Below are 27215 nucleotides of genomic sequence, written 5' to 3'. Positions count from 1 at the left end.
TCGTTGATATCTCGAATTGGGTTTGCATTAAAACTGAAATTTCGTTGAAGGAATATGAAATTTTCCTCAAATTTGAAGTTTACCAGTCACAGCCCTGAATGGGTCCATTCTGAGGATTTCTCGTATTGTGATAAGTTTTGGTCTTCTAATTGGTTTGTTTACCGCCCATACTTTGTACAATGAGTGTAAATGTATGCTTGTTTCCATTCATCAAGAACTGGGTCTGGTTTACTTGCTGTGTTTACATTCATGAATTTCTTTCTTCTTTTCATTCAATCTTTTCTGGGTTTGTATGCATCTGTTTTTCTTTCTTAATAGTTTACAAGACTGGACTAATTTAAATTTAAGAATAGTTGAAATGATTGTGAAAAATTTAGAACACATGATATATTTTTAGGGAGTGTCAATGAGATTTTATTGTGAATTTTCGATTGGGGATATTTGGGTTGGTGTAGTTATCTTGATTAAGCTCATTGAACTTGTTTAACTTCACTGATAATTCTCTGGTTATGAATTAAGTATGTTGCTTTCTAGTTTACCTTTATTTGGTTATATCACCTGTTGATGGTTTCTAATATTCTGATTGCATTAAGTTTTAGGTTTTAAATTCCGTAGAACCTTTGATAATCAAATCAACAAGTATGGCCTCGGGGCTCTCCATCCATCTCATAAATGTACAGGCGAGGATATAGTCTGCAATGTGGAGATTGTAATATGTTACAACAACTTAATTTTTTAACTGACTTTACACAAATAGTGATTCTGAACTTTCACTACAGAAATGCACACCACACTCACAACCTGATAATCTACAAAGAAAAATAAACTACACACAAGCCCTTCTGCATAAATGTTTCAGATTAAACAAACTTCCAACTGGTTTTAACTGCTGAAAATAACCTATTTTTGTTCCTTTACTTTGGTGGCTGTTCCTTTTGGTGATGAATGCTTTTGGTGAGAAGACTTGCCAGTGATGGCTTTCTTCACCTTGGCAATTGAATGCTTAACCTTTGACCCAACTCCTGACAGAATATTATGAGATTTCTTATGCCCATCCTTAACATTCATATCTCTGGAGGCTTCTACAATGATGGGAGCATCAGAGCCTGAATCGTCTTTTTTATGTTCATCTCCCTCCTCTTCCTCATCTCTATCTTCATGTGTTCCTGCTTCTTGAACCTTAATGGCTTGTTCTTCTTTAGCTAGCACGTCTTCTTGGTTGGCCATTGGTTCTTTTTCTTCAGTCAAGCATCCAGGTGCTTGCAAGGTTTCTTTTACAGATCTCTGGAGGAGGTCGGATAATGACACAGCAGGACCCATTGGTGTGGAGTCAGCAGCTGGTTCTTTGCTTATATCACCCATTGTTTTCTCTCCTCTAGAGTCTTTTTCTCTCAATCCTGATTCAATCCCAGAAACATTTACAGCTTCCAGTGATTCTACCTCAGGTTGCTGGAAGGTTTTTCTAAGTAGGTCCTGTGGCACTAGCTGAACATCCTCTTTGCTACTTGAAATCATTACTTCTGTGCTCTCATTTGGTTCTGCTTCTCTTGGAATATGCTTTTCAGATGTTTCATCAGAGCCTTTCTCTAGCTGCTTAATGTCTTGAGTGGATTCATTGGCTTCTGCAAGATCCATGCTGACTTCTTTTTCTGATATCTCCATGCATGAATACTGTACTTGAGATGAAGCATTAAGCTTTTCAATTTGATCTTGTATTTCCCCATCTTTATTACATTTTGTGCTGTGCATCTCAGCTTCTTCAAGCTTTCCCTCACTGCCCCTAGCTGAAAACTGTCTTGGTTCCTGTGCACCAGATGAAGTGTCAAGTTTTATCCGTGGGGATTCCATGTTTGTTGAGTTTCCAAGTATAATAGTAATGATGCTTACCTCATCCTTTGTGTGCTCTTCCTCATCCTTAGCGTGCTTTTCTTCATCCTTAGCACCCTTTTCTTCTGTTGGCATTGATTCAGCTATTGTTTGCTTGCCAGATGTCAGATCATGTTGTCTCTCTTCATCACTGATCACACCCTCTTTATCTGGTATTTCTTCCCATGACATTTCAGATAGAGGTGAAGTGCCATTTTCATTGGTGTCAACCTCTGGATCTTTCAGGTTCAAGCCTTCTGAAACATCATGTTTGTTACATGCCAATTGAAGAGGTGTGTGTGTATGCATCTTATCTTCCATGACGTTCTCTGAATTATCAGTAATTGCAGTTGCAATTTCTTCATTTCTTGTGGTGGTTTCATGGACTGGCTCCTGAGGAACTGATTCAGAGACTTCCCCAATTCTGTCACCTTCTTTCTGAAGTGATGCTTCTTCTGCTGCTGCACTTGTTGCTGGTAGAACATCAAGGTTTGGTTTTAAGTCCTCATCCTTTGTGATTACAATTTCTTTGTCTTCATTAGTATCCGCTATGTCCAGGTCTTTCCTCACCAACTGAATATCAGAGCAATCAACCTGTATAATAGAAACTTGAACTTATGATAAAAATAAATTGAAGGAGAATTGAAGTATTCAGTTCTATCATATGTAATGGCTATGATTGACAAACAGCTCCTGACATGGATGAAACTGAAGAAAATACGATAGAGAAGAATGAACTTTTCCCTCTATTCAATATAGGAGTTTCCTCAACTCAAGATGAGCAATTTTTTAATTCTTTTTTAAATAATTGACATAAGTTCTCACCATTCTATCCACCATGAACAAATGTATCAGCATTGAGTAGATTTTGCAGTTCATAGCTACTATCATGTTTGGTTTCCTTTTTGTTTTTATTTTTCATTTTTTTTTTCCATTTTTATTAGAGCAATGATTGTTGCAAAAAACTAGTGGACCTTGGAAAGGAACTTAATTTATTTTTTATATGTTTAAAATTTTGAAATTTTCTTGATAATTTATTTTGTAATAGTGAAAGGAGGATATAATGCAATCTGACCTGTTCACTTAGAGCTGTTTCATCACTCTGATTTGCAAGGTCCAATTTAATATCTGTCACCTCGTCATTCCTTTCCCCCTTTGCTTCTTCTGGAAGATTGTCTTTGAGACTTTCATCCCCGAAAGAGACTAAGTGAGGGTGCTCAACGGTTCTAGCTTCATCTATGATCTGTTTCTCAATGTCCTCATTCGTTTCACCCTCTTGCGATTCCCCATACAGCTGTATAACAGATAAATTTTCAATTTTATAAAAGAGAGAGAGAAGAGTGTAAAAGAAGTCCAGTTTTTATTTCCTGACCTCTTCGTGTTCAACTTCATTCTTTAGTTCATCTTCTTGTTGGCTCTTTCTGATTGTTTCTTCGTCGAGAGACCATGGTTGATAGTCCTCAGCAACTTGCTTTTCGTCTGCAATCTGTGTTTTTATTCCCATCAGTTAACAGTTTTCAAATATATATATAAATCATCATTATATGATAAACAGAGGAGAAGAAAACAAATAAGGTAATGTGTGAAATGATAAATTTTCGGCCTTATTTTCTAGCTGACCTCTTCATTTGAAATCTCATTCTTTATGATTTCATTTGCCTCAACTGTTTTCTCATGTGGAATTTCTTCTGCTCTCGTCTCAGTTACTGATGTCTTGAGATGCTCTTCCTTGACTTCTGGCTCTTCTAATTTGATAAATACCTCTGGATAGTGAACTTCAGATACAGATTCAGAAGCCTTTTCAATCTTTTCAGACTCAAGGTTGGGGGTTTTCTCACATTGTTCTTGCAGTTGTTGTAAAATTTCTACTGATGAATGAGTAATCGAGAAATCATCAGCTTTATTGTTGGAGTTCCCTGAATCCAAAATTTCCTCTTCCTTTGAAGCTTCCTGTGAAGAACTGTCAATGGATCGTGTTAGTTTCATAACTTCTTCACTTGCTGTTATAGAATCCATGTATTTTATCTCAGAAACATTTTCTTGAGGCTCGCCTTCTTCCTTTAGCACTTCATTTGGACTCTCCTTTTGTATGACATTACTGAGTTTTGGTGCCAATGCAGAAACTTCGAGTTCCCTGAGTCCTTCCATCTGCAAACATATTTCCTCCACAGACTTTGTGCCAATGGAGTCTTCCAGACATTCTTTTTGTGGGGTTTCATTCTCACTCTTGTTCTCAGCTTCCGACTTTCCAATTGTGGTTGTAATATCATGCTCCTTCTCTTCAGAAAGCCGTGCAGTAGACATTTCCTGAAGTTGCTCTTCTGAGTTTCCTGTTTTGAGAGACTCTCTGCTGATCTCATCTTGAATAATTGCTTCAACACCTTGATTGCATGCAGATACTGTGCTAGATCTTCCTGTGATTTCTTCTTCAATTATGTCTTCTTCCAATTTTTCCATGGTTAGGCTTCTTTGGGTCTCATCAATTTCTTCAACACAGTGATCTTTGGACTCAGATACTGGGTCAGAAGCTCTTTTGGTTTCTTCAACTTCATCTGCCTGTGCCTTTTCAACAATTACACTCTCCTTGTCTGCATGCTCATATGCAGTGGTTGGAAGTTGAGACACCAAGTCAGAAGTTTTTTCAAGCTTCACAGCCTCAACTTCTTCATCACCAGGACTACTTTCAGTTGTGTTGATTATTGGTGGTGTTTTTTCTTCCAAAATAGTCTCAATGCCCTTTAGAGGCTCATCATCTAGTTGAGGTTCCTGCCAAATGGTCTTTTCTGCTTCCACCTTTTCAGATGCAGTATCAAGCTTGTTATAATTGTCTGCTTCATCTATGATCTCCCCTTTAACCCCTTGTTCAGACAGTCCAAATACAGAGCTGGAGACATCCTCTGTCTTTTCACATGTGTCTTCCTCATCCTCTAAATTTACTTCTTTTGTCTCCTGATTGGACTCTCTTGCTCTAAAACTCTCACATGATACTGGCTCAGAATGTTGCACCTGTTTAACAGATAATGCTGAAATTAGTCATCATATGAAGAAGAAAAAGGCAGCAGCATATGAAAAATAGTTGAAATAATATTTCTTATATTGATGTCAAGCTGACCTTACTAACAGTCTCGTCTTCAATGGATACCGCAGGAAGTTCCTTAATATCTCTCTTTTCCTCTATCATCAGCTCTTGGATGTTTTCTTTTTCTTCAGCTTTCTCAGCTCCCCCAGGCACCTATTCAACAGATATAACTTCCATTTAACAAATAGAATCTAAAGAAATACTCACGAAAAATGAATTTTAGGCACAAGTGTAGGATTGTCAATTGCTGACCTCTTCAACTGAAATGACATCTTTTGTTGTCTCATTTTCATTTTGTATCACATTAATATGATCTCTGGACTCTAACTTGCTTTCTGTTTCCTCAATTGTCTCCTTTTCACGTTCTTGAAATCCTTGTCCAATAATTTGTTCTTCAATAGATTTGGTATTCTGCTCCCAAGCACTGCTGCTGTTTTCATTGACTTGTGTCTGGTTTGTTTCGGGGAGAGTTTCATTACATTGATCTTCAGCTACGAGGTCAGGTCCCCCTCCAACCTTCTCACCCAGATCAGCTAATTCAATGTTCTATTCCACATTGATGAATTGGAGAAAGGATGAATGTGATTTGATATAGAAAAGACATTTGGTTGATGTTCAAATTTTATATGCAAGTGCCAATCATTACATTTTTACATTGTTTTATATTGAACTTCAATTCACAAGTTGATCGTAGAAATTAGGTTTACTGTAATTAAAAATGATAAATAATAATAAATAAAATTTTTACCTAATTTTAAAACATTAAGATGACCTATCTTAAACAAATGTAATTAAAAACAAGTACACTTATTCAAATGCTATGAAAATACTGAAGAAATTTATTTGAAATGCAATGAATATAGAACATAATCATTTGAAGTATTAATGCAAATATAAGGTAATGATTCAATTTAACAGGACATTCAACCAGTTAATGAATCAATCCACTGTGCCAATTCAAACCATGCAGAGTTGTGCAAAGGGAATCCGTTCAAGTTAATTACTTGATTGAATGATTGGTTATGAAAGAAAGTTAACGTGGTCTGACCTTTTCTGTAAGATTATTGTTGTTTTCAGTGCTAGAAGCTTCACTTCCATGGCTGTGAGATCCTGCTTCCAATTCGATTTCTGCTTTGTCAACTTCAGCACTGTGAACTAAGTTGGAGGCTTCTTCACAGTTTTCATCCACTTTCTGTAAAATTTCTTCACCAGATGAATGAGGGGGAAGGACATCATCAACATTCTTGATAGAGATCCCTGAATCCAAATCTTCATCATCCTTTGAAGCCTCCTGCGAAGTACTGTCCATGGATCTTGTTAGTTCCATGTCACTTTCTGCTAGAGAGTCTCTGCATTTTATCTCAAAAGCTTCTTCTTGAGGCTCTGATGGTGTTATTCCATGTAGAAAGTTGCCCCCTTCCTTTGGCTCTTCGTTTGAAGGCTTTTTCTGTACATCATCATTGAGTTCCAATTCGGAGACTTCAAGCTCCCTGGATTCCTCCTTGTCCAAGCATCTCTCTTCTGTCATCTTTGTGCCAAGAGAATCCTCTTGATTCTCATATTGTGGGGTTTCATCTTCCACTGTGTTCTCATAGTCCAACTTTGTAGTTATGGTGCTGATTCCATGCTCCTGTTCCTCAGAAACTAATGCAGTAGACATTTCCTGAAGTTGCTCTTCTGGATTTTCTGCTTCTATAGTTTGATCAGCAGTGATCTCATCTTCAATAACTGCTTCAAAACTTTGATATGTGCATTCAGATACTGTATCAGATGGTCCTTTGATTTCTTCTTTGATTATATTTTCCTCTGACTTTTGGAGGGTCAGGCTTTCCCGGGTTTCAACAATGTTTTCAACACATTGTTCCCTGGATTCGGATACTGTATCAGTAGGTCCTTTGGGTTCTTCAACTTCATCTGCATGTGGCTTTTCCACTGTTTTACTCTCCTTGTCTGCACTCTCGCATGCTATAGTTGGAAGTCGAGACTTCAACTCAGAGGTTTCAACTTTCAGGCTGTCAACTTCTTCACCCTGTAGACTACTTTCAGTTGTGGTGTTTGTTGGAAGGATCTTCTCTGCTGTACTAGTCTCAATGCCCTTTAGAGGCTTGTCATCCAGCTGAACTTCCTGCAAGCTTGTCTCTTCTGTTACCACTTTTTCAGGTGCAGTATCAATCTTGCTACAAGTGTCTGCTTCCTTTATGATCTCATCTTTAAAACTTTCTTCTGACATTTCAGATACAGAGATAGTGATTTCTACTGTCTTCTCACTAGCTTGTTTCTGTGACATCTCTTCTTGCAATGCTTGTGAAATGGGAGATCCTTCTGGATCCTTACTCAAATATTCTGCAACCTCTGAGTTCAGTCTTTCTGTCTGCATATTGGAATCTATTGCTCTAAGATTCTCATTGGATACTGCCTCAGCATGTTGCACCTGCTTAATGGATAATTCCACATTGGTGATCATACAAAAAAGAAAAAGCAGCAGAATATAAGAAATGGTTGAAAAAGCACTTGAGGTGATCATAAATAATATTACTGTTAAGCTGACCTTATTAACTGTTTCATCTTCGATGTATACTGCAGGAAGTTCCTTTATATCTCTCTCTTTCTCTATGATCGGTTCTTTGATGTTTTCACTTTCTACAGCTTTCTCAGCTCCCTGAGGTACCTATTCAACAGATAACTTAAATATATCAATTCAAAACCTACTTGAACCATGTGGAATTGCAAAAAGAGATTCTTATTATAATTAATTTCTTCATTTAATGATTAGTTGTGAGAGAGAATGAAGTTGTTACGGTGGCCTAACCTCTTCTATAAGATTGTCACTGTTTTTGGTGTTAGGAGCATCACTTCCCTGAATGTGAGCTCCTACTTCCAATCCAACCACTGCTTCATCAATTTCAGTACTCTGAAGGTCCAATACAGGTTCAGAAGCCTTTTCAAAATTTTCACACTCAAGGTTGGAAGCCTCCTCACAGTTTTCATCCACTTCCTGTAAAATTTCTTCACCTGGTGAATGAGTGAGGACATCAGGGTTATTGTTGAAAATCCCTGAATCCAAATTCTCGTCATCTTTTGTAGCCTCCTGTTGAGCGCTGTTGATGGATCTTGTTTGTTCCATCACCTTCTCACTTTCCAATAGAGAATCTGTGTATTTTAACTCAGATGCATTTTCTTGCAGCTCATACTGTGATACTCCATCTACACCATTGCCATCTTCCTTTGATACATCCTTATTGATATCCAGCCCCAATCCAGAAACATCGAGCTCCCTGGGCTCTTCTTTTTGCAAGCATGTATTTTCTGACGTCTTTGTGCCAAAAGAATCTTGTGGATTCTTGTATTGTGGGATCTCACCTTCCTTTATGTTCTCATCTTCTAACTTCTCAGAAAGTATTGCAGTAGACACTTCCTCGAGTTGTTCTTCTGGTTTTTCTGCTTGGATAGCTTGACCTGCAGTGATCTCTTCTTCAATTACTGCTTCAACACCTTGATATTTTGATTCAGAATCCATTTCAGATGCTCCTTTGATTTGTTCTTTAATTATATCTTCCTCTGATTTTTCCTGGCTTAGGCTTTTCTGGGTTTCATCAATTTCTTCAGCACATTGTTCTTTGGACTCTGATACTGTATCAGAAGCTCCTGTGGTTTCTTCAATTTCATCTGCAATTGGCCTTTCCACTGTTTCACTCTCCTTGTTTGTGTTCTCACATGCCTTAGCTGGAAGTTGAGACACCAATTCCAAGGTTTCTTCAAGCTTCATTCTGTCAACCTCTTCAGCCTGTGGACTAGTTTCAGTTATGGTGTTTGTTTGTAGTGTCTTATCTTCTGAACTAGTCTCAATGATCTTCACAGGCTCGTCATCCAGCTGAGCTTCCTGCGAGCTTGACTCTTCTGTTTCCCCCTTTTCAGATGCAGCATCAAGCTTGCTATAGGAAATGTCTGCTTTCTCCATGATCTCCTCTTTAATATTTTCTTCTTGCATTTCAGATACAGAGCTAAGGACATCCATTGCCTTCTCACCATCTTGTTTCTCTGACATTTCTTCTTCCAATGCTTCTGTAATGGGAGATCCTATTGGTTCCTTACTTGAATCTTCCACCTCTAAGTTCAAGTTCTCTGCAGGCATATTGGGGTCTGTCACTCCAAGATTTTCACTGGAAACTGGCTCCAGAACTTGCACCTGATTAACAGATAATGTTGACATGAGAGACCACAGGAAGAAGAAAAAGCATTGGCATTGAGAAAAGGGTGAAATAATATTCCACATTAATATTAAGCTGACCTCGATAACCAATTCATCAGTGGAAACTGCAGGAAGTTCCTTGATATCTCTCTCTTTCTCTATGATCAGTTCTTTGATGTTTTCCCTTTCTGCAGCTTTCTCAGCTCCCTCAGGCACCTATTCAGTAGACATAACTTCAATATATTGAATAAAACCCACCACTCAAGCCATATGGAATTGCAAACAGGGAAAAGCATACAAGTTAATTACTTAATTCAGTAATGAGTAATGAGAGAGTAGTTATGGTGGTCTGACCTCTTCTGTTAGTTCCATGACTTTGTCACTTTCCACAGGAGAATCTGTGCATTTTATCACAGAGACATTTTCTTGAGGCTCTAATGGTGACACTTCATCTATAGTGCTGCATTCTTCCTTTGGTGGTTCATTTGGGTTATTCTTCTGTATGTTCTCATTGAGTTCCAGCCCCAATCCAGAAAGTTCGAGCTCCCTGGGCTCTTCCTTTTGCAAGTGCATGTAATCTGCTGTCTTTGTGGCGAAAGAATCTTCTAGGTTCTCATTTTGTGGGGTTTCTTCTTCCTTTGTCTTTCCATCTTCTGAGTACCCAATTGTGGCTATAATTCCATGGTCCCGTTCTTCAGAAAGCAATGCTTTGGATGTTTCCTGATTTTGCTCTTCTGATTTTCCTTCTGTGGCAGTCTGAACAACATCGATTTCATCTTCAATAACTGCTTCAACACCTTCATAGTTGCATCCAGACACTGTTTCAGATGGTCCTTTGATCTCTTGTTTAATTATACGTTCTTCTGATTCTTCCACAGTTAGGCTTTTCTGTGTTCCATCATTTTCTTCAACACATTGTTCTCTGGACTCAGATACTGTTTCAGAAGCTCCTTCAATTTCTTCAACTTCATCTACATGTGGCTTTTCCACAATTTCACTCTCCTTGTTTCTGTTCTCACATGCAATAGCTGGAAGTTGAGACACCCCTTCAGAGGTTTCTTCAAGCTTAACTCTGTCAACTTCTACACCCTGTGGACTAGTTTCAGTTGCGGTGTTTGTTTGCAATGTCTTATCTTCTGAACTAGTCTCAATGATCTTTATATGCTTGTCATCCAGCTGAGCTTCCTGCAAGCTTGTCTGTTCTGTTTCCACTTTTTCAGATGCAGTATCAATACTGTTAGAGCAAGTGTCGGCATCTTCTATGACCTCCTTATTAATTTCTTCTGATATTTCAGATACAGAGCTGGAGACATCCACTTTCTTCTCACCACCCTGTTTCTGTAGCATCTCTTCTTCCATTGCTTTTGTAATGGGAGATCCTTCAGGGTCTTTGCTGAAATCTTCCACAACCTCTAGGTTAACATTTTCAGTTTGCACTTCAGAATCTGTTGCTCTAGGATTCTCATCGGATACTGTCTCAGAATGTTGTTCCTGTTTAATACATAATGCTGAAATTAGTGGATAGAAAGAAAAAAAGACAGCTGCATATGAGAAATGGTTGAAATAAGATTTCATATACTAATGTTAAGCTGACCTTGTTAACTGATTCATCTTCAATGGATACTGCTGGAAATTCCTTGATATCTCTCTCTTTCTCTATGATCAGTTCTTTGATGTTTTCACGTTCTTCTGCAGCTTTCTCAGCTCCCTCAGGCACCTATTCAATGCACATAACTTCAATATATCAAATAAAACCTACTCAAACCGTATGGAAATTCAAAAAGAGAAATCCGTTGAAGTTAATTACTTAGTTTAATAACAAGTAATAAGAGAGGATGAGGGCAGTTATGGTGGTCTGACCTCTTCTGACAGCTCCATGGCTTTGTCACTTTCTGTTGGAGAATCTGAGCATTTTATTGCAGACACGTTTTCTTGAGGCTCTAGCTGTGATACTTCATCTACAGTAATGCATTCTTCCTTTGGTTGTTCATTTGGATTAATTTTCTGCATGTTCTCATTGACTTCCAGCCCCAATCCAGAAAGTTCGAGCTCCCTGGGCTCTTCCTTTTGCAAGTGCATGTAATCTGCTGTCTTTGTGGCAAAAGAATCTTCTAGGTTCTCATTTTTTGGGGTTTCTTCTTCCTTTGTCTTTCCATCTTCTGAGTACCCAATTGTGGCTATAATTCCATGGTCCTGTTCTTCAGAAAGCAATGCTTTGGATGTTTCCTGATGTTGCTCTTCTGATTTTCCTTCTGTGGCAGTCTGAACAACATCGATTTCATCTTCAATAACTGCTTCAACACCTTCATAGTTGCATCCAGACACTGTTTCAGATGGTCCTTTGATTTCTTCTTTAATTATACGTTCTTCTGATTCTTCCACAGTTAGGCTTTTCTGTGTTCCATCATTTTCTTCAACACATTGTTCTCTGGACTCAGATACTGTTTCAGAAGCTCCTTCAATTTCTTCAACTTCATCTACATGTGGCTTTTCCACAATTTCACTCTCCTTGTTTCTGTTCTCACATGCAATAGCTGGAAGTTGAGACACCCCTTCAGAGGTTTCTTCAAGCTTAACTCTGTCAACTTCTACACCCTGTGGAATAGTTTCAGTTGCGGTGTTTGTTTGCAATGTCTTATCTTCTGAACTAGTCTCAATGATCTTTATATGCTTGTCATCCAGCTGAGCTTCCTGCAAGCTTGTCTGTTCTGTTTCCACTTTTTCAGATGCAGTATCAATATTGTTAGAGCAAGTGTCCGCGTCTTCTATGATCTCCTCCTTAATTTCTTCTGATATTTCAGATACAGAGCTGGAGACGTCCACTTTCTCCTCACTACCCTGTTTCTGTAGCATCTCTTCTTCCATTGCTTTTGTAACGGGAGATCGTTCAGGGTCTTTGCTGAAATCTTCCTCAACCTCTAGGTTCATTTTTTCTGTTTGCACTTCGGAATCTGTTGCGCTAGGATTCTCATTGGATACCGTCTCAGAATGTTGCTCCTGCTTAACAGATAATGCTGAAATTAGTGGATAGAAAAAAGAAAAGACAGCAGCATATGAGAAATGGTTGAATTAATATTTCATATACTAATGTTAAGCTGACCTTGTCAACTGATTCATCTTCAATGTATACTGCAGGAAATTCGTTGATCTCTCTCTCTCTCTCTATGATCCGTTCTTTTATGTTTTCACTTTCTTCTGCAGTTTTCTCAGCTCCCTCAGGCACCTATTCAATGCACATAACTTCAATATATCAAATAAAACCTACTCAAACCATATGGAAATGCAAAAGAGAAATCCATTGAAGTTAATTACTTAGTTTAATAACGAGTAATAAGAGAGGATGAGGGCAGTTATGGTGGTCTGACCTCTTCTGACAGCTCCATGACTTTGTCACTTTCTGTTGGAGAATATGAGCATTTTATTGCAGACACATTTTCTCGATGCTCTAACTGTGATACTTCATCCAGAGTAATGCATTCTTCCTTTGGTGGTTTATTTGGATTAATTTGTTGTATGTTCTCATTGACTTCCAGCCCCAATCCAGAAAGTTCGAGCTCCCTGGGCTCTTCCTTTTGCAAGTGCATGTAATCTGCTGTCTTTGTGGCAAAAGAATCTTCTAGGTTCTCATTTTGTGGGGTTTCATCTTCCTTTGTCTTTCCATCTTCTGAGTACCCAATTGTGGCTATAATTCCATGGTCCTGTTCTTCAGAAAGCAATGCTTTGGATGTTTCCTGATGTTGCTCTTCTGATTTGCCTTCTGTGGCAGTCTGAACAACATCGATTTCATCTTCAATAACTGCTTCAACACCTTCATAGTTGCATCCAGACACTGTTTCAGATGGTCCTTTGATTTCTTCTTTAATTATATGTTCTGATTCTTCCACAGTTAGGCTTTTCTGTGTTCCATCATTTTCTTCAACACATTGTTCTCTGGACTCAGATACTGTTTCAGAAGCTCCTTCAATTTCTTCAACTTCATCTACATGTGGCTTTTCCACAATTTCACTCTCCTTGTTTCTGTTCTCACATGCAATAGCTGGAAGTTGAGACACCCCTTCAGAGGTTTCTTCAAGCTTAACTCTGTCAACTTCTACACCCTGTGGACTAGTTTCAGTTGCGGTGTTTGTTTGCAATGTCTTATCTTCTGAACTAGTCTCAATGATCTTTATATGCTTGTCATCCAGCTGAGCTTCCTGCAAGCTTGTCTGTTCTGTTTCCACTTTTTCAGATGCAGTATCAATATTGTTAGAGCAAGTGTCCGCGTCTTCTATGACCTCCTCCTTAATTTCTTCTGATATTTCAGATACAGAGCTGGAGACATCCACTTTCTGCTCACTACCCTGTTTCTGTAGCATCTCTTCTTCCATTGCTTTTGTAACGGGAGATCCTTCAGGGTCTTTGCTGAAATCTTCCTCAACCTCTAGGTTCCCTTTTTCAGTTTGCACTTCGGAATCTGTTGTGCTAGGATTCTCATTGGATACTGTCTCAGAATGTTGCTCCTGCTTAACAGATAATGCTGAAATTAGTGGATAGAAAAAAGAAAAGACAGCAGCATATGAGAAATGGTTGAAATTATATTTCATGTACTAATGTTAAGCTGACCTTGTCAACTGATTCATCTTCAATGGATACTGCAGGAAATTCGTCGATCTCTCTCTCTCTCTCTATGATCAGTTCTTTGATGTTTTCACGTTCTTCTGCAGCTTTCTCAGCTCCCTCAGGCACCTATTCAATGCACATAACTTCAATATATCAAATAAAACCTACTCAAACCGTATGGAAATTCAAAAAGAGAAATCCGTTGAAGTTAATTACTTAGTTTAATAACAAGTAATAAGAGAGGATGAGGGCAGTTATGGTGGTCTGACCTCTTCTGACAGCTCCATGGCTTTGTCACTTTCTGTTGGAGAATCTGAGCATTTTATTGCAGACACGTTTTCTTGAGGCTCTAGCTGTGATACTTCATCTACAGTAATGCATTCTTCCTTTGGTTGTTCATTTGGATTAATTTTCTGCATGTTCTCATTGACTTCCAGCCCCAATCCAGAAAGTTCGAGCTCCCTGGGCTCTTCCTTTTGCAAGTGCATGTAATCTGCTGTCTTTGTGGCAAAAGAATCTTCTAGGTTCTCATTTTTTGGGGTTTCTTCTTCCTTTGTCTTTCCATCTTCTGAGTACCCAATTGTGGCTATAATTCCATGGTCCTGTTCTTCAGAAAGCAATGCTTTGGATGTTTCCTGATGTTGCTCTTCTGATTTTCCTTCTGTGGCAGTCTGAACAACATCGATTTCATCTTCAATAACTGCTTCAACACCTTCATAGTTGCATCCAGACACTGTTTCAGATGGTCCTTTGATTTCTTCTTTAATTATACGTTCTTCTGATTCTTCCACAGTTAGGCTTTTCTGTGTTCCATCATTTTCTTCAACACATTGTTCTCTGGACTCAGATACTGTTTCAGAAGCTCCTTCAATTTCTTCAACTTCATCTACATGTGGCTTTTCCACAATTTCACTCTCCTTGTTTCTGTTCTCACATGCAATAGCTGGAAGTTGAGACACCCCTTCAGAGGTTTCTTCAAGCTTAACTCTGTCAACTTCTACACCCTGTGGAATAGTTTCAGTTGCGGTGTTTGTTTGCAATGTCTTATCTTCTGAACTAGTCTCAATGATCTTTATATGCTTGTCATCCAGCTGAGCTTCCTGCAAGCTTGTCTGTTCTGTTTCCACTTTTTCAGATGCAGTATCAATATTGTTAGAGCAAGTGTCCGCGTCTTCTATGATCTCCTCCTTAATTTCTTCTGATATTTCAGATACAGAGCTGGAGACGTCCACTTTCTCCTCACTACCCTGTTTCTGTAGCATCTCTTCTTCCATTGCTTTTGTAACGGGAGATCCTTCAGGGTCTTTGCTGAAATCTTCCTCAACCTCTAGGTTCATTTTTTCTGTTTGCACTTCGGAATCTGTTGCGCTAGGATTCTCATTGGATACCGTCTCAGAATGTTGCTCCTGCTTAACAGATAATGCTGAAATTAGTGGATAGAAAAAAGAAAAGACAGCAGCATATGAGAAATGGTTGAATTAATATTTCATATACTAATGTTAAGCTGACCTTGTCAACTGATTCATCTTCAATGTATACTGCAGGAAATTCGTTGATCTCTCTCTCTCTCTCTATGATCCGTTCTTTGATGTTTTCACGTTCTTCTGCAGCTTTCTCAGCTTCCTCAGGCACCTATTCAATGCACATAACTTCAATATATCAAATAAACCTACTCAAACCATATGGAAATGCAAAAGAGAAATCCATTGAAGTTAATTACTTAGTTTAATAATGACTATTAATAGAGGATGAGGGTAGTTATGGTGGCCTCACCTCTTCTGACAGCTCCATGACTTTGTCACTTTCTGTTGGAGAATCTGAGCATTTTATTGCAGACGCATTTTCTTGATGCTCTAACTGTGATACTTCATCTAGAGTAATGCATTCTTCTTTTGGTGGTTCAATCGGATTAATTTGCTGTATGTTCTCATTGAGTTCAAGTACCAATCCAGAAATTTCACCTTCCTTTGCCTTTTCATCTTCTGAGTACCCAATTATGGCTGTAATTCCATGGTCCTGTTCTTCAGAAAGCAATGTTTTGGATGTTTCCTGATGTTGCTCTTCTGATTTTCCTGCTGCGGCAGTCTGCATAACATTAATTTCATCTTCAATAACTGCTTCAACACCTTGATGGTTGCACCCAGACACTGATTCAGATGGTCCTTTGATTTCTTCTTTAATTATACCTTCTGATTCTTCCACAGTTAGGCTTTTCTGTGTTTCATCAGTGTCTTCAACACATTGTTCTCTAGACTCAGATACTGTTTCAGAATCTCCTTTAGTTTCTTCAACTTCATCTACATGTGACTTTTCCACAATGCCACTCTCCTTGTCTGCATTCTCACCTGCAACAGCTGGAAATTGAGACATCAATTCAGTGGTTTCTTCAAGCTTCATGCTTTCACCTTCTTCACCCTGTGGACTAGTTTCAGCTGTGGTTTGTAGGGTCTTCTCTTCAGAACTAGTCTCACTGCCCTTTAGAGGCTTTTCATCTAGTTGAGCTTCCCATGAGCCTGTCTCTTCTGTTTCCACCTTTTCAGATGCAGGATTGAGCTTGTTATAACAAGTTTCTGCTTCTTGTATGATCTCCTTATTAATTTCTTCTGATTCTTCAGATCTAGTGTGGGAGATATCCACTGTCTTCTCACTTGTGGTTTCATTTGCATTTTGTATCTCATTAATATGATCTCTAGCATCTGACCTGGACTCTGTTTCCTCATATGTATCCTTTTCATCTTCTTGAAGCCCTTGTTCAATATTCTGTTCTTCAACAGACTCACTTTTCTGATCCTGAACATTGTTGTTGTTTTCCTTAATTTGAGTCTGGTTCAGTTCAAGGAGAGTTTCATTGCTTTGATCTTCAGCCACTGATTCAGGTGCACCTTCAAGCTTCTCACCAGGATCAACTGAATTTTTATTCTGCTCCACAGTGATGGATTGATGAAATGACTCAATGGGGCTTAATATAGAAAAGATAAATTCAGGTAAAGTTATATCTTACATGGAAGTAAAATCATTGTGTATTCACATTGTTTATATTAAATCTGAACTCACAAGTTGATCATATAAATTGTGATCATCATAATTATGAAATAATAAATAATAAAAATAGTAGTTGTCTGTTTTAAAATCTTAACCAGAACTCATTTGAAACAAATATTAAGAAAAACAAGCCTGCTTATTCAAATGCTATGAAACCGCATGGTAAACTCAATTGAAGTGCGATTTAAAAATAAGGTAATTATTCAAGTCACTGATCATTCAAATCATTGCTCAATTCACCAACCCACAGTAACCAATTTGATCCATGTAGGATCACTACTGAATGTCCCTTCAAGTAGTTTCTTAAGTTAATGATTGATTATTAGAGTGTCAGAGTAGTTATGGTGCTCTCACCTCTTCTGTAGGATCACTGTTTGTTTTGGTGTCAGATGCCTCACTACCATGGTGCTGAGCTTCTGTGTCTAATTCAACTGCTACTTTCTCAACTTCAACACATTCCTTTATGCTGTCTTCAGAGTCTTGGGCAGAGCTTTCCTTAACCGCTATCTCATGAATATCTGGGATAGCATGAATATCTATTTCCTGTTTTTCTGTCTCCATGCTTGTGACTGCTATCTCAGATGCTTGGCATACCTGTGTAAGACATGAATGTTTGACTTTATGAAAATGAATGAGAAAAAGAAAAAAGATTAGGCTACAATGAGACAAAAGAAACTTTAAAGTTAATTTTCAAGACCTTATCTTCTTGGGGGCTCTCTGTATCCTTTTCTTTTTCAATGACCTCTGTAGAATGGTCCTGGAATGCACCAATTGTCTTACATACCTAAGTAATAAACAACATCCACTTAGTCTCCATTTGATTGGATGGGAAATATTATTGAGCAAGCATGCAAATGATGTTGGATGCAACAGTTAACAGTAATGTCAACATGCCATTTTAGTTTGAAAGTAATGCATGATCTGTGATGGCATAGGCATACGTACATACATAACTATATATATATATCTGTGTGTCTGTGTGTGTCTCCAATTCCAGTCTATATTTCTGACAGTTAAATATAAAAATTAAAGTGAGCATTTCCTCTACTTTGGAGGATTACAGATTTTGTCTTACATACTAGTTTTCCTGTGCCCAGAAAAAGGGGTTAGTGGGAGTTTTCTATTAATCATTTCCCAATTATGGAGTACTAAAGCAGCTGGAAGAACTTTCAAAATTGAACAAGGGAAACAAAAGAAGCTATAGTTTTAAGCAAAAATTTGGAGAAAGATTAGAAATGAAAATGTCAAACATCAAAGCTTCAAATTTTAATCAAACTGGCATCTCTATCCAGTTCTTCCTCCTTTTCCTCTACTGGAGAGCCCTCCTTATTTGTTTCTGCTCCAACAGCTATGTTAAAGACGTCTTTTTGAATGTCCTCAACTCCATCGTATCTTTGAGATATTTCAGACACCCATTTTAAAATCAAGGTTTTGAGGAAACATGATAGAATGGAATAAAAATAAAATATACTAGAAAAATGAGAGTCCAAGTTATTTATAGATAATAACAGATGTATAATTAAAGTGCCAAAAAGGAGCAAGCCCTGGTACATGAGAAGAGTCCGAGTTAATAAATATAAAGTAACTAGAAAAGGTCAGAGATCAATATCGGAGTTGCATAGTCACCTCTGGTTTGGGTATCTTTGCCATCATTTCATTGTCTTTAGAGATATCTTCTGTTTCTTCTACTTCAGTGGGAACTGTAGAGTGGTCCTGAATAGTGTTTCCCTCTAAAATCTGTCCTTCAATGCCTTCACCCACAGTGGTTGTCTCCAGTTCCTCACACATCTGCATAATAGAAAATTTCTACTTATGAATAAGAATAAAAGAGATTTCAACTCAACCCTACGAGAGAGGCCAAGTAAAATTTGAAGTTTCATTCTCAAGCTAACCTTGACTATGGGCTTCTCCCCCTCTTCCTTAGTTTCATCTTCTTGAGAACTCTTATGTGTTTCTTCTCCACTGGATTGTGGTGATATGTCAATAGCAGTGTGTTCTTCCTTTATGGTGTGCTTTTCAGTGCCCTCACTGATGACAGCAATCTTAGGAGCCATCACAGATGAATAAGAATAAAAATAATTGTGGAGAATGAGATATAAAAAGAATTAGATCACATTAGGATATTTGTAATTCAACCAGACCTCTTTTCTGATAATTTGATCTGTTGAATTCTCTGTCTCATTATCTGTTCTGACACTATGATCTCCACCATTCAATTTAAGTGCTGCTTTCTCTTTACCATTTTGTCCATCTTCATCCTCTTGACAGCTGAGCTCAACTGTTTCTTCCCCAATCCATACCGTGCTGCCATCCTTGATAAGAGCATCTTCCTCTATCTTACTTTTCTCAGTGTCATCACCTACAAGTATAAGTCCATGAGTTTCTGAATGGAGAATCTCTCTCTCACTCTCTCATGGCACCCCACCAAGAGAGGAGAATCTAATTATCATTTGCAACAATAACCCGATTGAAAGTAAGAAATCAACTAAGACCAACAAGAATATAAGGAAAAAAATCAAGTCGCTACAAGATAACATTGAAAAAGGAAAAAAAAAAAAAAAAGAACTAATCTCTAAATCCTTGCTATATTAAAGTATTTATATTCTTCCTGGCCCTTGAAATAATTGGAAGACAGTTCTAGCACATAGTTGGGCTAGTACCAAAATAAAAAGGCAAATAAACTAACAAATCTAAAAGATAAGTATAAAAAATAGAAAATTTAAAACAATAGGAAATTTTCCAACAATATAAAACCATCCAAATTGAATGTGGACTAGGGCTGCATCACTCTCATGTGTGTCTGTGCACATGCCTGTATACCATCTCACACATAGTTCTCTAATTGTTCTCTATTATTTATAGTGGGCTCTTTCTGTTCGTGTACATTAAGCAAAGTAGAAAACATGAAATTTTTTAACTGCCCAAAAGCACATTTCAGCTGCAATAGATATCATTAGTCAGTGGTGGGAAGCATTTACAATGTGCTTACTTAACGGTGTTCCTCTCCTGTCTAACTCAAACACCTATGTCTTGAATTTATTGAAACTAATTACCTTATATAATGTTTTTTTATAACTTCTTTTTTTTTTCCAGTGGTGAGTCCTCTCTTGGGAGATAGGCTTCATTTCCTTCTAACTATTAATTGGAATTCATTATGTCTCCATTCTTAACAGCATATGATCCCATCCATTCTCCTACTGATTGTTTTGAACCTATAGTTTACTTTTATATCCTCCAATGCTAACATCACATGTACAGGAAGGAATGTTATGGACATATACAAATTACTCACATGTGGTTTCGACTTTATGCAAATCTGCATCATAAGTTTCTTCTTTCTTTATCTCCTCTTCTGTATCTTCCGTGGCATCGTTTCCCTTGAATCTCTCTTCGGAGCCCAACTCATTTCCTTTTTCGAGCTTTCCTACTTCCATTTCACCTTTTTCTGATTTCAATTCCAAAACTGTGCTCTCTGTGGTTTTGCTCATCTCGGATGCCACTGCAGCTGGTTTGAGATCCTGCAGCACAAGTACAACATTATTTAGTTAGCCTTTTAGGATGTAACTATTCGGTTTTGTGATCATGAAGTTCTCAAAAAGAAAAGGATTTTATTATTTTCTGACCTCCTCGCTTGCAGTTCCCCTCTCTTCGCTGTCTTTGGTATCATTTGTTTCTTCCTTCTCAAAGGTTTCTTCAACATCCTGGATGGCTTGCTCCTCTTCAATGTAGGTAATTTTTTCAGTATATTCACTTGAATTAATTGCCTCTGTTACTTTAGACATCACATTTATCGACTGTTCAAGCTTCTCTCCTGTTTCATCTTTCTGTGAGATCCACTCTGTGTTTTCCTCACCCTTTGATGTTTCCTCTTTACCACTATATTTAACTTCAACTAGCCCAGTATTGTCATCATTATCTTCATCCACGACAGAATACCTATGCTCATCTCTTCTCTCCTCTCTGGAAATTTCAATTGGAACCTGGTTCTCACCTTCACCCTGCAAACTCTCTTTTGGTTTCACCATTGAAGTGTCAAGGATTTTCTCACTTTCAACACATTCAACTGCTCTAGCCATCTCAGATGACTCAAAAATCTGCATAAGAGACTATTTTTTTCAAGTATCATATAAGATGCAAGCTATATTTTGACAAAAAGATCAAATTAACCTTAAGTTTCTTGGTTAAGCTAACCTCTTCTTTGCACTTCTCATCTTGCTTTTCATTATCTGTAAAGTTCTCTTCTTTGGTGGATCCTGGTGTGCCTTCAACACTGTCTGCTATGGTCTGTTCTTTGCTGTCTTCTTCTCCTCTTGACTTCTCATCTGCCAATAAGACCTTTTCATCGTCTTGAAAGCTCTTTACTGTTTCTTCTTCAATAGATTCTGGCAATCCTTCTGTAACATCGTCTTCTTCTACGATCAGTTCTCTAGTGCCCTCTGTTGCACCTGTGATTTTGATCTCATCATGCACCTGCATAAAAGACGGAGCTTCAATGTAATGAAAAAAAGTTGAAGGAACATAGAAAATGAGTATCTACATAAATCTTGATATTGCAATCAGACCTCTTCAGGTATAATGTTGTCCTTAACATCATCTTCTGCTTTCTTACTCTTGCCTTCACTAGTCAATGCTGATGGTTCTTCATTGAGATAATCCACTTGAAAGCTTTTCTGAATTGTCTCATTTCCAATGCATGAAGAATCACTTACTTTAGCTGAGACATCTTCATCTATTATTCCTTTTTCAGTGTCATTACCTGCACCAGATGAATCAACACCATCACTTCCCATAGCAAGCTACTCTGTGTCTCTGTCACAACAAAAGCTTTACATTGTGTGTGCATGAATCAGGCTCAAACTACACTTGGTGTAGAACTTAGGGTTACTCCTGTCATGTTCTCCATGTATGTCAAATATCAAGTTGATAGTGTATTCTTAGTTGCCCAATCCATGCTCATATTTCATTTATAAAAGATTAAAATAAACATTAATTTAGAGCAGCATATGGATGAGGACAGTTCTTATCTCCTATCAACTTGATATTTAAATGCTTTATGGGCATGACAGGGGTTTTGAATCTAACTGTAGACTTGGCCAAAGAACAAAATCCACAAATTTAGCAAGGGGCATGACAAAATGCAATTCTACACCAGGTGTTATTTAATTCCGACTGAATTGCTTCCACTATCCTCAGCCACACACACATACACATATATGACATTATCAGCAGTTACAATAGATTTCTGCAGTGCTGAGGAGGCTGTAACCTTTTTGCAAAGGAGATGATAAGAAACAATAGCATAAAAATAGCGTGATTTTTTGCTGATATTCTTTTCTTATATTCGTATGAACTCTAGCTTTATGATTATTAGCAATCAGAGGCAGACTTTGGATTGCTCAAAAGTATGAGAATTATTAGCTATAATGGAGATCTCATCCAGCTGATAGGGAAGAGGATATTTACTGTTTACTTCTGAAGGATGGCCCCTTCCCACTGCCCAATCCCCAAGTCCTAAGAATTCCTCTTATTGATTGTAGGTACCAAATGCTCTCTAGTGTAAGTCCTCTTCCTGGGATATAGTGTCACTTTGAAGTGAGAAACCATTTATCTTTTTAAGTTAAGGTGTTATTTAATAGTATCTGATCCCTTTTCATTGTTTTGGACTTGACTTCGTATATATATATAAATGTTATGATAAGCATCAATTGCATAGAAAAGAATATTGATGTTTCAAAGCTACTTACTTTTTGTGGCATTTTTATGTATCTCTGGATCACAGGCTTCTTCCTTCTTTTGTATCTCCTCTTCTTTGTTCTGTCCATCTTGCTTCTCCTTTGATTCCTCTTCAGTGTCTAAACCATAATCTATTGCCTCAGCATATGTTTTGCTTGCCTTTTCCCCTTCTATAGATATAGGCTCTAAGATTAAGCTCTCTGTGCTTTTGTGTACTTCAGTTGCCTCTTCAAAATGCCTTTTCTCTTCTATAGAGACTCCATTTGTTTCATGAACTTGTTCATGAGGTTCAAATTTGGAAATTTCATCCAGCTTATCACCTTCCACTTGTACTGTTTCTTCAACTGAGGGATAGCTAACAAGTAACTCATTGGAATTCTTGTTTAGAATCTCAGCTTCTTCACTTTCAATCTTCTCATTTAAATCAACTTGTGGGAGATTCTGTGACAGGATGCAACGTCAGTGATATCTTTGGTAAATATGTACTTTAGTGATGGGAAATAAATTTTAAAATTAAAAATAAATAAAAATTAAAAAAAATCTGAAAGTGTGGAATTGCAATAGGTTTGAAGTTTAGATTTGTTTAAACCTTGTCATCTGGAATTTCTTTCATGTTGATATCCTCTGTCCCAGTTTCAGATACTTCTTTGAGTATCTCAGGTTTATCTGCTTTCTGTAAGCCTAAGTCTTCTGTTTGTGTAACAAAAGGAGTATCCAGTTTGCTTTGATCTTGAATTTCACCTTCAACTGGAGTTGCATCTTTCAGCTTCTCACTTAATACAATTGTATCTTGGCTTTTCTCTTTGAATGTAATTCCAGCTTCCTTCAAGGTTGTTTCGTCTGTACTAGCTGCAGCTGTTGTCATGGTCACATCTCCAGTGCCATCATATGGGATTTTCTTTCCCTCATCACTCTCATGCTCTATCTCTTCTGCTTCAGGATCATTCTCCTTACCCATCAAAATGGAGGACTTCTCTGATTCCTTGTCTTTGCCTTCTCCAAAGCGTGTTTCTCCCAATTCCTTTTGAATAGGTGTAGGGTTGGTCTGGAAGGTTGTTTCTCCCAATTCCTCGGCTACCTTCTCTTCTCCTTCTTTTATCTCTTCCATGCCTTCATTTTCCACCTTTCCTGTCTCGTCTGCACCCTCAAGGTTTTTATATTTCTGCAGCTTGGTTTCCTCCCTGAATATCTCCTTTTCTGCCTGGTTTGGAATTTCACGAGCCTGATAATCTTCTGATACTCTGTCAGTTTCTTCACGAGCAACCTTGGAAACCGAGGGTGATTCCAAAAAACTCTCACCCTCAGAGGTTCCTACATTGCCTTTATTGACTGTACTCTCTGTTTCAATGGCAATGTCATTTGCAACTTGCATGTTTTTGGTTTTTTCTGAGTATTCAAAAATTTCAGGAGGATCATTCAGTGCACCTTCTACATTCTTCAATTCTCCAGGGTAATTTTCATCAGCAGTTGCATCAAGCTGCACCCTTGTCAAATTTTTTTCTTCTGCTTCTCCTTTCTGCATAAAGAAGAATTTGTTTAATGTTATAGAAAAGATTCCAGATATCTGAGCTTCACCATTGAAGCAAAGAAGATTCTCCAACGAATGCATTGTTGGAAAAGAAAGTACAAGAGCAAATGGCAGGGGGTAAACTTATTTTCTTTTGTTCCAGTTTGGAAACTTATAGTTTTGAAAAAGGTTTAAGAAACCAAGATATGATGCATATTTTAATGCTGGAAACCATGATGAATGTTCCACAGGATGTCAAGAATTTAAAGTGGTGAATTGAACTTCAAAATATCAACATCATCCATTTACTTTTTTATATAATATATATACACATTGCCATTGCAGAAGCTAAAGACACAAATAGATGCACATAAATATGATTTTTAGCCCATTTTTTTAAATCGATTCCATATAAATGTCATAGTTACTTTTACTGTTACTATGAAGAGTTTCCTAATACATTAGTCTACAGACATTACATTGTCTACAGATGTTGTAGCTATGAATTTAAGGTGTCATTTCTGCTACACTATTCATCTGTGAGACTTTTTTTTCAAGACAATGATAGATAAATGAATCAACTAACATTTGTTACATTATTAATTTTGTTGTTTCCATTATTGCATTGTCTGAAACTATCTATATGCATATATTTGAGTGTAACCATGTGTGAGGTGATGCTTGAGTTGATTCAACAATTCACAGAAAACAGATTAGTTTTGGACATATTTTCTTGGCTAAAATTGTAGCCTCGATTGGATAGAATGCCAGGTGCTTGCTTATCATCCAACCTAGACCGATTTTAATGGTTGAAGCCGGACTCTTGCCACCCATATTAAAAATAAAGCTAAATGTGTTGGTCAATCACTAGACGGAAATTTTCTTTCATATAGTTAACTTATGTAACAAGTAGAATGGTCAAATAATTAATTTACTTTGACTAAATTTTATTAGTAATCTATTAAATTATATGTCATGGAATTAACTTATAAAAGTTTCAAGTTTGTATTACTTCAAATTATTTTAACTTGCTATTGTTTATCACTAGCTGTTTGATTCATCTATTTAAAATTCTCATTTTTTGTACGTTTTATTCTATCTGTAACTAGTAATACTGTTAAATAATTGATCAGTTACCATTAAGTTTTGTTAACGGTTTTGTCAATCATGAAAGTTCAGAATGTTAAGTATTTGTCATAGGCATTTATCAAAACCTGTCATCCTTGGTACAATGTGGGTTCTGGTTTTAACTTATTTACAATTACATGACTCCAACATTAAAGACAAATTATATTAGTTTAGAATTCATGTGTCTGTAATTGTATATAATTGGACAGGAAGAAAAATGAGGATAATATTATAGGCTTCTGTTAGCAACTGACTTGAGTGAGAAGCTTAATTTAAATAAAATAACCGGGATAAGTTTGGTAAATAAAACATTCTACCTTGAATCTCTGTCAGAGAATTGACCCAATGGATTGTCATAATCATCAGATCAATAGATACCTTTCAATAGTATGCATGGTAAATGATCAAGAGAAAATCAGCAGAATATTTAGTTAATATCTTCCACAGAAATTAAGAAAGTTTGTACTCAACGGGGAGGGAGGGACAAAAAAGTTGTGCGCTTTTGCTGAACCCTTCTAATTCTAACATGTCTCTTGATGCAGTTGATAGAAGAAATGTTTGAGAACTTGTCCCAGGGATCAACTATTTCATGCCAATTGGTTTCCCCTGAATGTTTTAGTGATTTACTATTAGTATGTTGAATTTCAGAACCCAGGCTCTTCTCAGAAAGAGAGAACTGGTTGGAAAGATTACTTTTTCCTATGGTTTTGATAAATCAAGACTGTTAAAATGAAGATGAATAAAATTTTACTAGGATATTCGATGCTTAAAAATAGGAACTAGAAAATTATTATATGTAAAAACTCTGTTCTTATAATGGGAACCAACTTTTCCAAACTTATGATAGAGAAAAGCATACTACTGAGAAATAAAGCTTGAAAAAGTAGCAACCTTTTGTCTTTTGGACTATGTTCTGATCAAAAAGGGAGAACTGTATATTCTGATACAAAAAGTATGAATAGGGCTTATTAGTGAACCATAGAGTTTCAGAACTAAATAGTTTGTTAGTTCATGGTTCTGGTGTAAATCTAAATTGCAGGAACTTCATAATATTTGTCTCAGGTATCATGATCCTGCAAGCCTGTTATTTCTGGAATTCAATAATCCAGAAATAAATGTTAAAGAATATTGATAAATCAAGAGAAACACAGTGTGGTTCAAATCATCCATGGTGATGCAAGATTTCAATATTCCAATCCGGTAACGATTGTAAATAACAGCAAAACACAAAGCGGAAACCATATGACTAAAGAGGCAATCTTGCTTACTGTTATAGATATGAATTCTGGAATATAAGCCTCAGTTGCCATTCTTCATACAGGACTGGTTGAAATGAAGGTGAAATGGCTCAGAATTCTCTTGATCCAAACTGGCAAACTCTCCAAGTAAGCTTAATATGTCTTTGTCTTCTGAAATTGTGGCAGCTCTAGATCAAGGGAGTTTAAAACTTTGAATCTGCAGAACATTAGATATCAGTAATAATCTCTTGATGCGTATGTTGCTAAAAGTAGGTAAGAACTGACAAAATGCCACTTGGTATGGGGGATATTATATTAGAGTGTTGGCCAGATATACAATGGTCCCATTGATTGATTCGTCACATGTCCTAGTAGACCAATGTAGCTTTAGTGAAAATCATACCTTCAGTTAGATCTATTGCTCTTGAGGCTAAAATCATTCTGATGTTTCCACTTACGGGAGAAACTACCAATATTCCCAATAGTCTTTCCTTCTATCACAAGGCTATACAAGTATGTTGTGGGCATACCAGTTCTTTTCATGGTTGTTAGTCAACTGTAGATGTTGTTGCCCAGCATTGTTTTTGCCTAGTCCAAGAATTATTCCCTTTCAAAAGTAATGCTGATGCCAGAGAGAGGTAAGTAAATATTCATGGGCATATTCATGGATACATTCTTAGTGAAGTGACTAAACATTCAAGCAATTAAAAAGAATCCACATTGAAACTTAGCTTCAGGAAAATGAAATTTTTCACTCAATTTCATCAGAGCAAGGTTCAAATAGCATGGAAGTGAGTTCAAATCTGCCTCGGTTTGTTTTTTATTAATTAGCAA

General features: G+C 37.2%; 1 protein-coding gene and 1 long non-coding RNA gene across 8 annotated transcripts in view; one reads left to right on the top strand and one right to left on the bottom strand.

Moving 5' to 3' along the window:
• The window catches only part of LOC109123886 (uncharacterized), a 28797-nt gene that overhangs the window by 315 nt on the left and 1267 nt on the right, over positions 1-27215 (top strand). Inside the window, exon 2 of the long non-coding RNA XR_002031731.2 lies at positions 26465-26528. This is a non-coding gene — a long non-coding RNA (uncharacterized LOC109123886). The remainder of the gene's footprint in view (positions 1-26464; positions 26529-27215) is intronic.
• On the bottom strand, positions 690-26526 carry LOC100264483 (uncharacterized). 7 transcript variants are annotated; one of them, XM_059742588.1, is made up of 32 exons: positions 26412-26526; positions 23098-24024; positions 22520-22949; positions 21338-21531; positions 20967-21245; positions 20399-20881; positions 20068-20293; positions 18917-19134; positions 18668-18817; positions 18402-18563; positions 17473-17559; positions 17130-17369; positions 15507-16652; positions 15243-15365; positions 14003-15139; positions 13737-13859; positions 12500-13633; positions 12235-12357; positions 10995-12131; positions 10729-10851; positions 9489-10625; positions 9234-9350; positions 7755-9131; positions 7494-7613; positions 5994-7376; positions 5198-5491; positions 4979-5098; positions 3487-4872; positions 3239-3352; positions 2942-3160; positions 1888-2460; positions 690-1803 (listed from the first exon to the last, which is right to left on the bottom strand). In XM_059742588.1, the coding sequence occupies exons 1-32, from the start codon at positions 26451-26453 to the stop codon at positions 901-903; spliced, it is 16227 nt and encodes a 5408-aa protein (XP_059598571.1). In that variant the 5' UTR covers positions 26454-26526; the 3' UTR covers positions 690-900. The 7 variants fall into 7 exon arrangements, with proteins under 7 accessions (XP_059598571.1, XP_059598572.1, XP_059598568.1 ...); XM_059742589.1 differs by having other exon boundaries at positions 5198-5461; XM_059742585.1 differs by having other exon boundaries at positions 690-2460.

This window comes from Vitis vinifera, chromosome 14, assembly GCF_030704535.1.
Source record: "Vitis vinifera cultivar Pinot Noir 40024 chromosome 14, ASM3070453v1".
Lineage (NCBI taxonomy): Eukaryota > Viridiplantae > Streptophyta > Magnoliopsida > Vitales > Vitaceae > Vitis > Vitis vinifera.
Note: the sequence above shows the minus strand (reverse complement) of the source record. Positions and strands in the feature narration are given on the sequence as shown.

Excerpts from the sequence above, each read along its gene's own strand:
- LOC100264483 (XM_059742585.1), bottom strand. The coding sequence starts at position 26,453 with ATGGCAACTGAGGCTTATATTCCAGAATTCATATCTATAACA. Across the intron at positions 21,532-22,519 it reads ACATAAAAATGCCACAAAAA|GTAATGACACTGAAAAAGGA; the intron begins GTAAGTAGCTTT and ends CATCTGGTGCAG. Across the intron at positions 13,860-14,002 it reads CCATGGAGCTGTCAGAAGAG|GTGCCTGAGGGAGCTGAGAA; the intron begins GTCAGACCACCA and ends TGCATTGAATAG.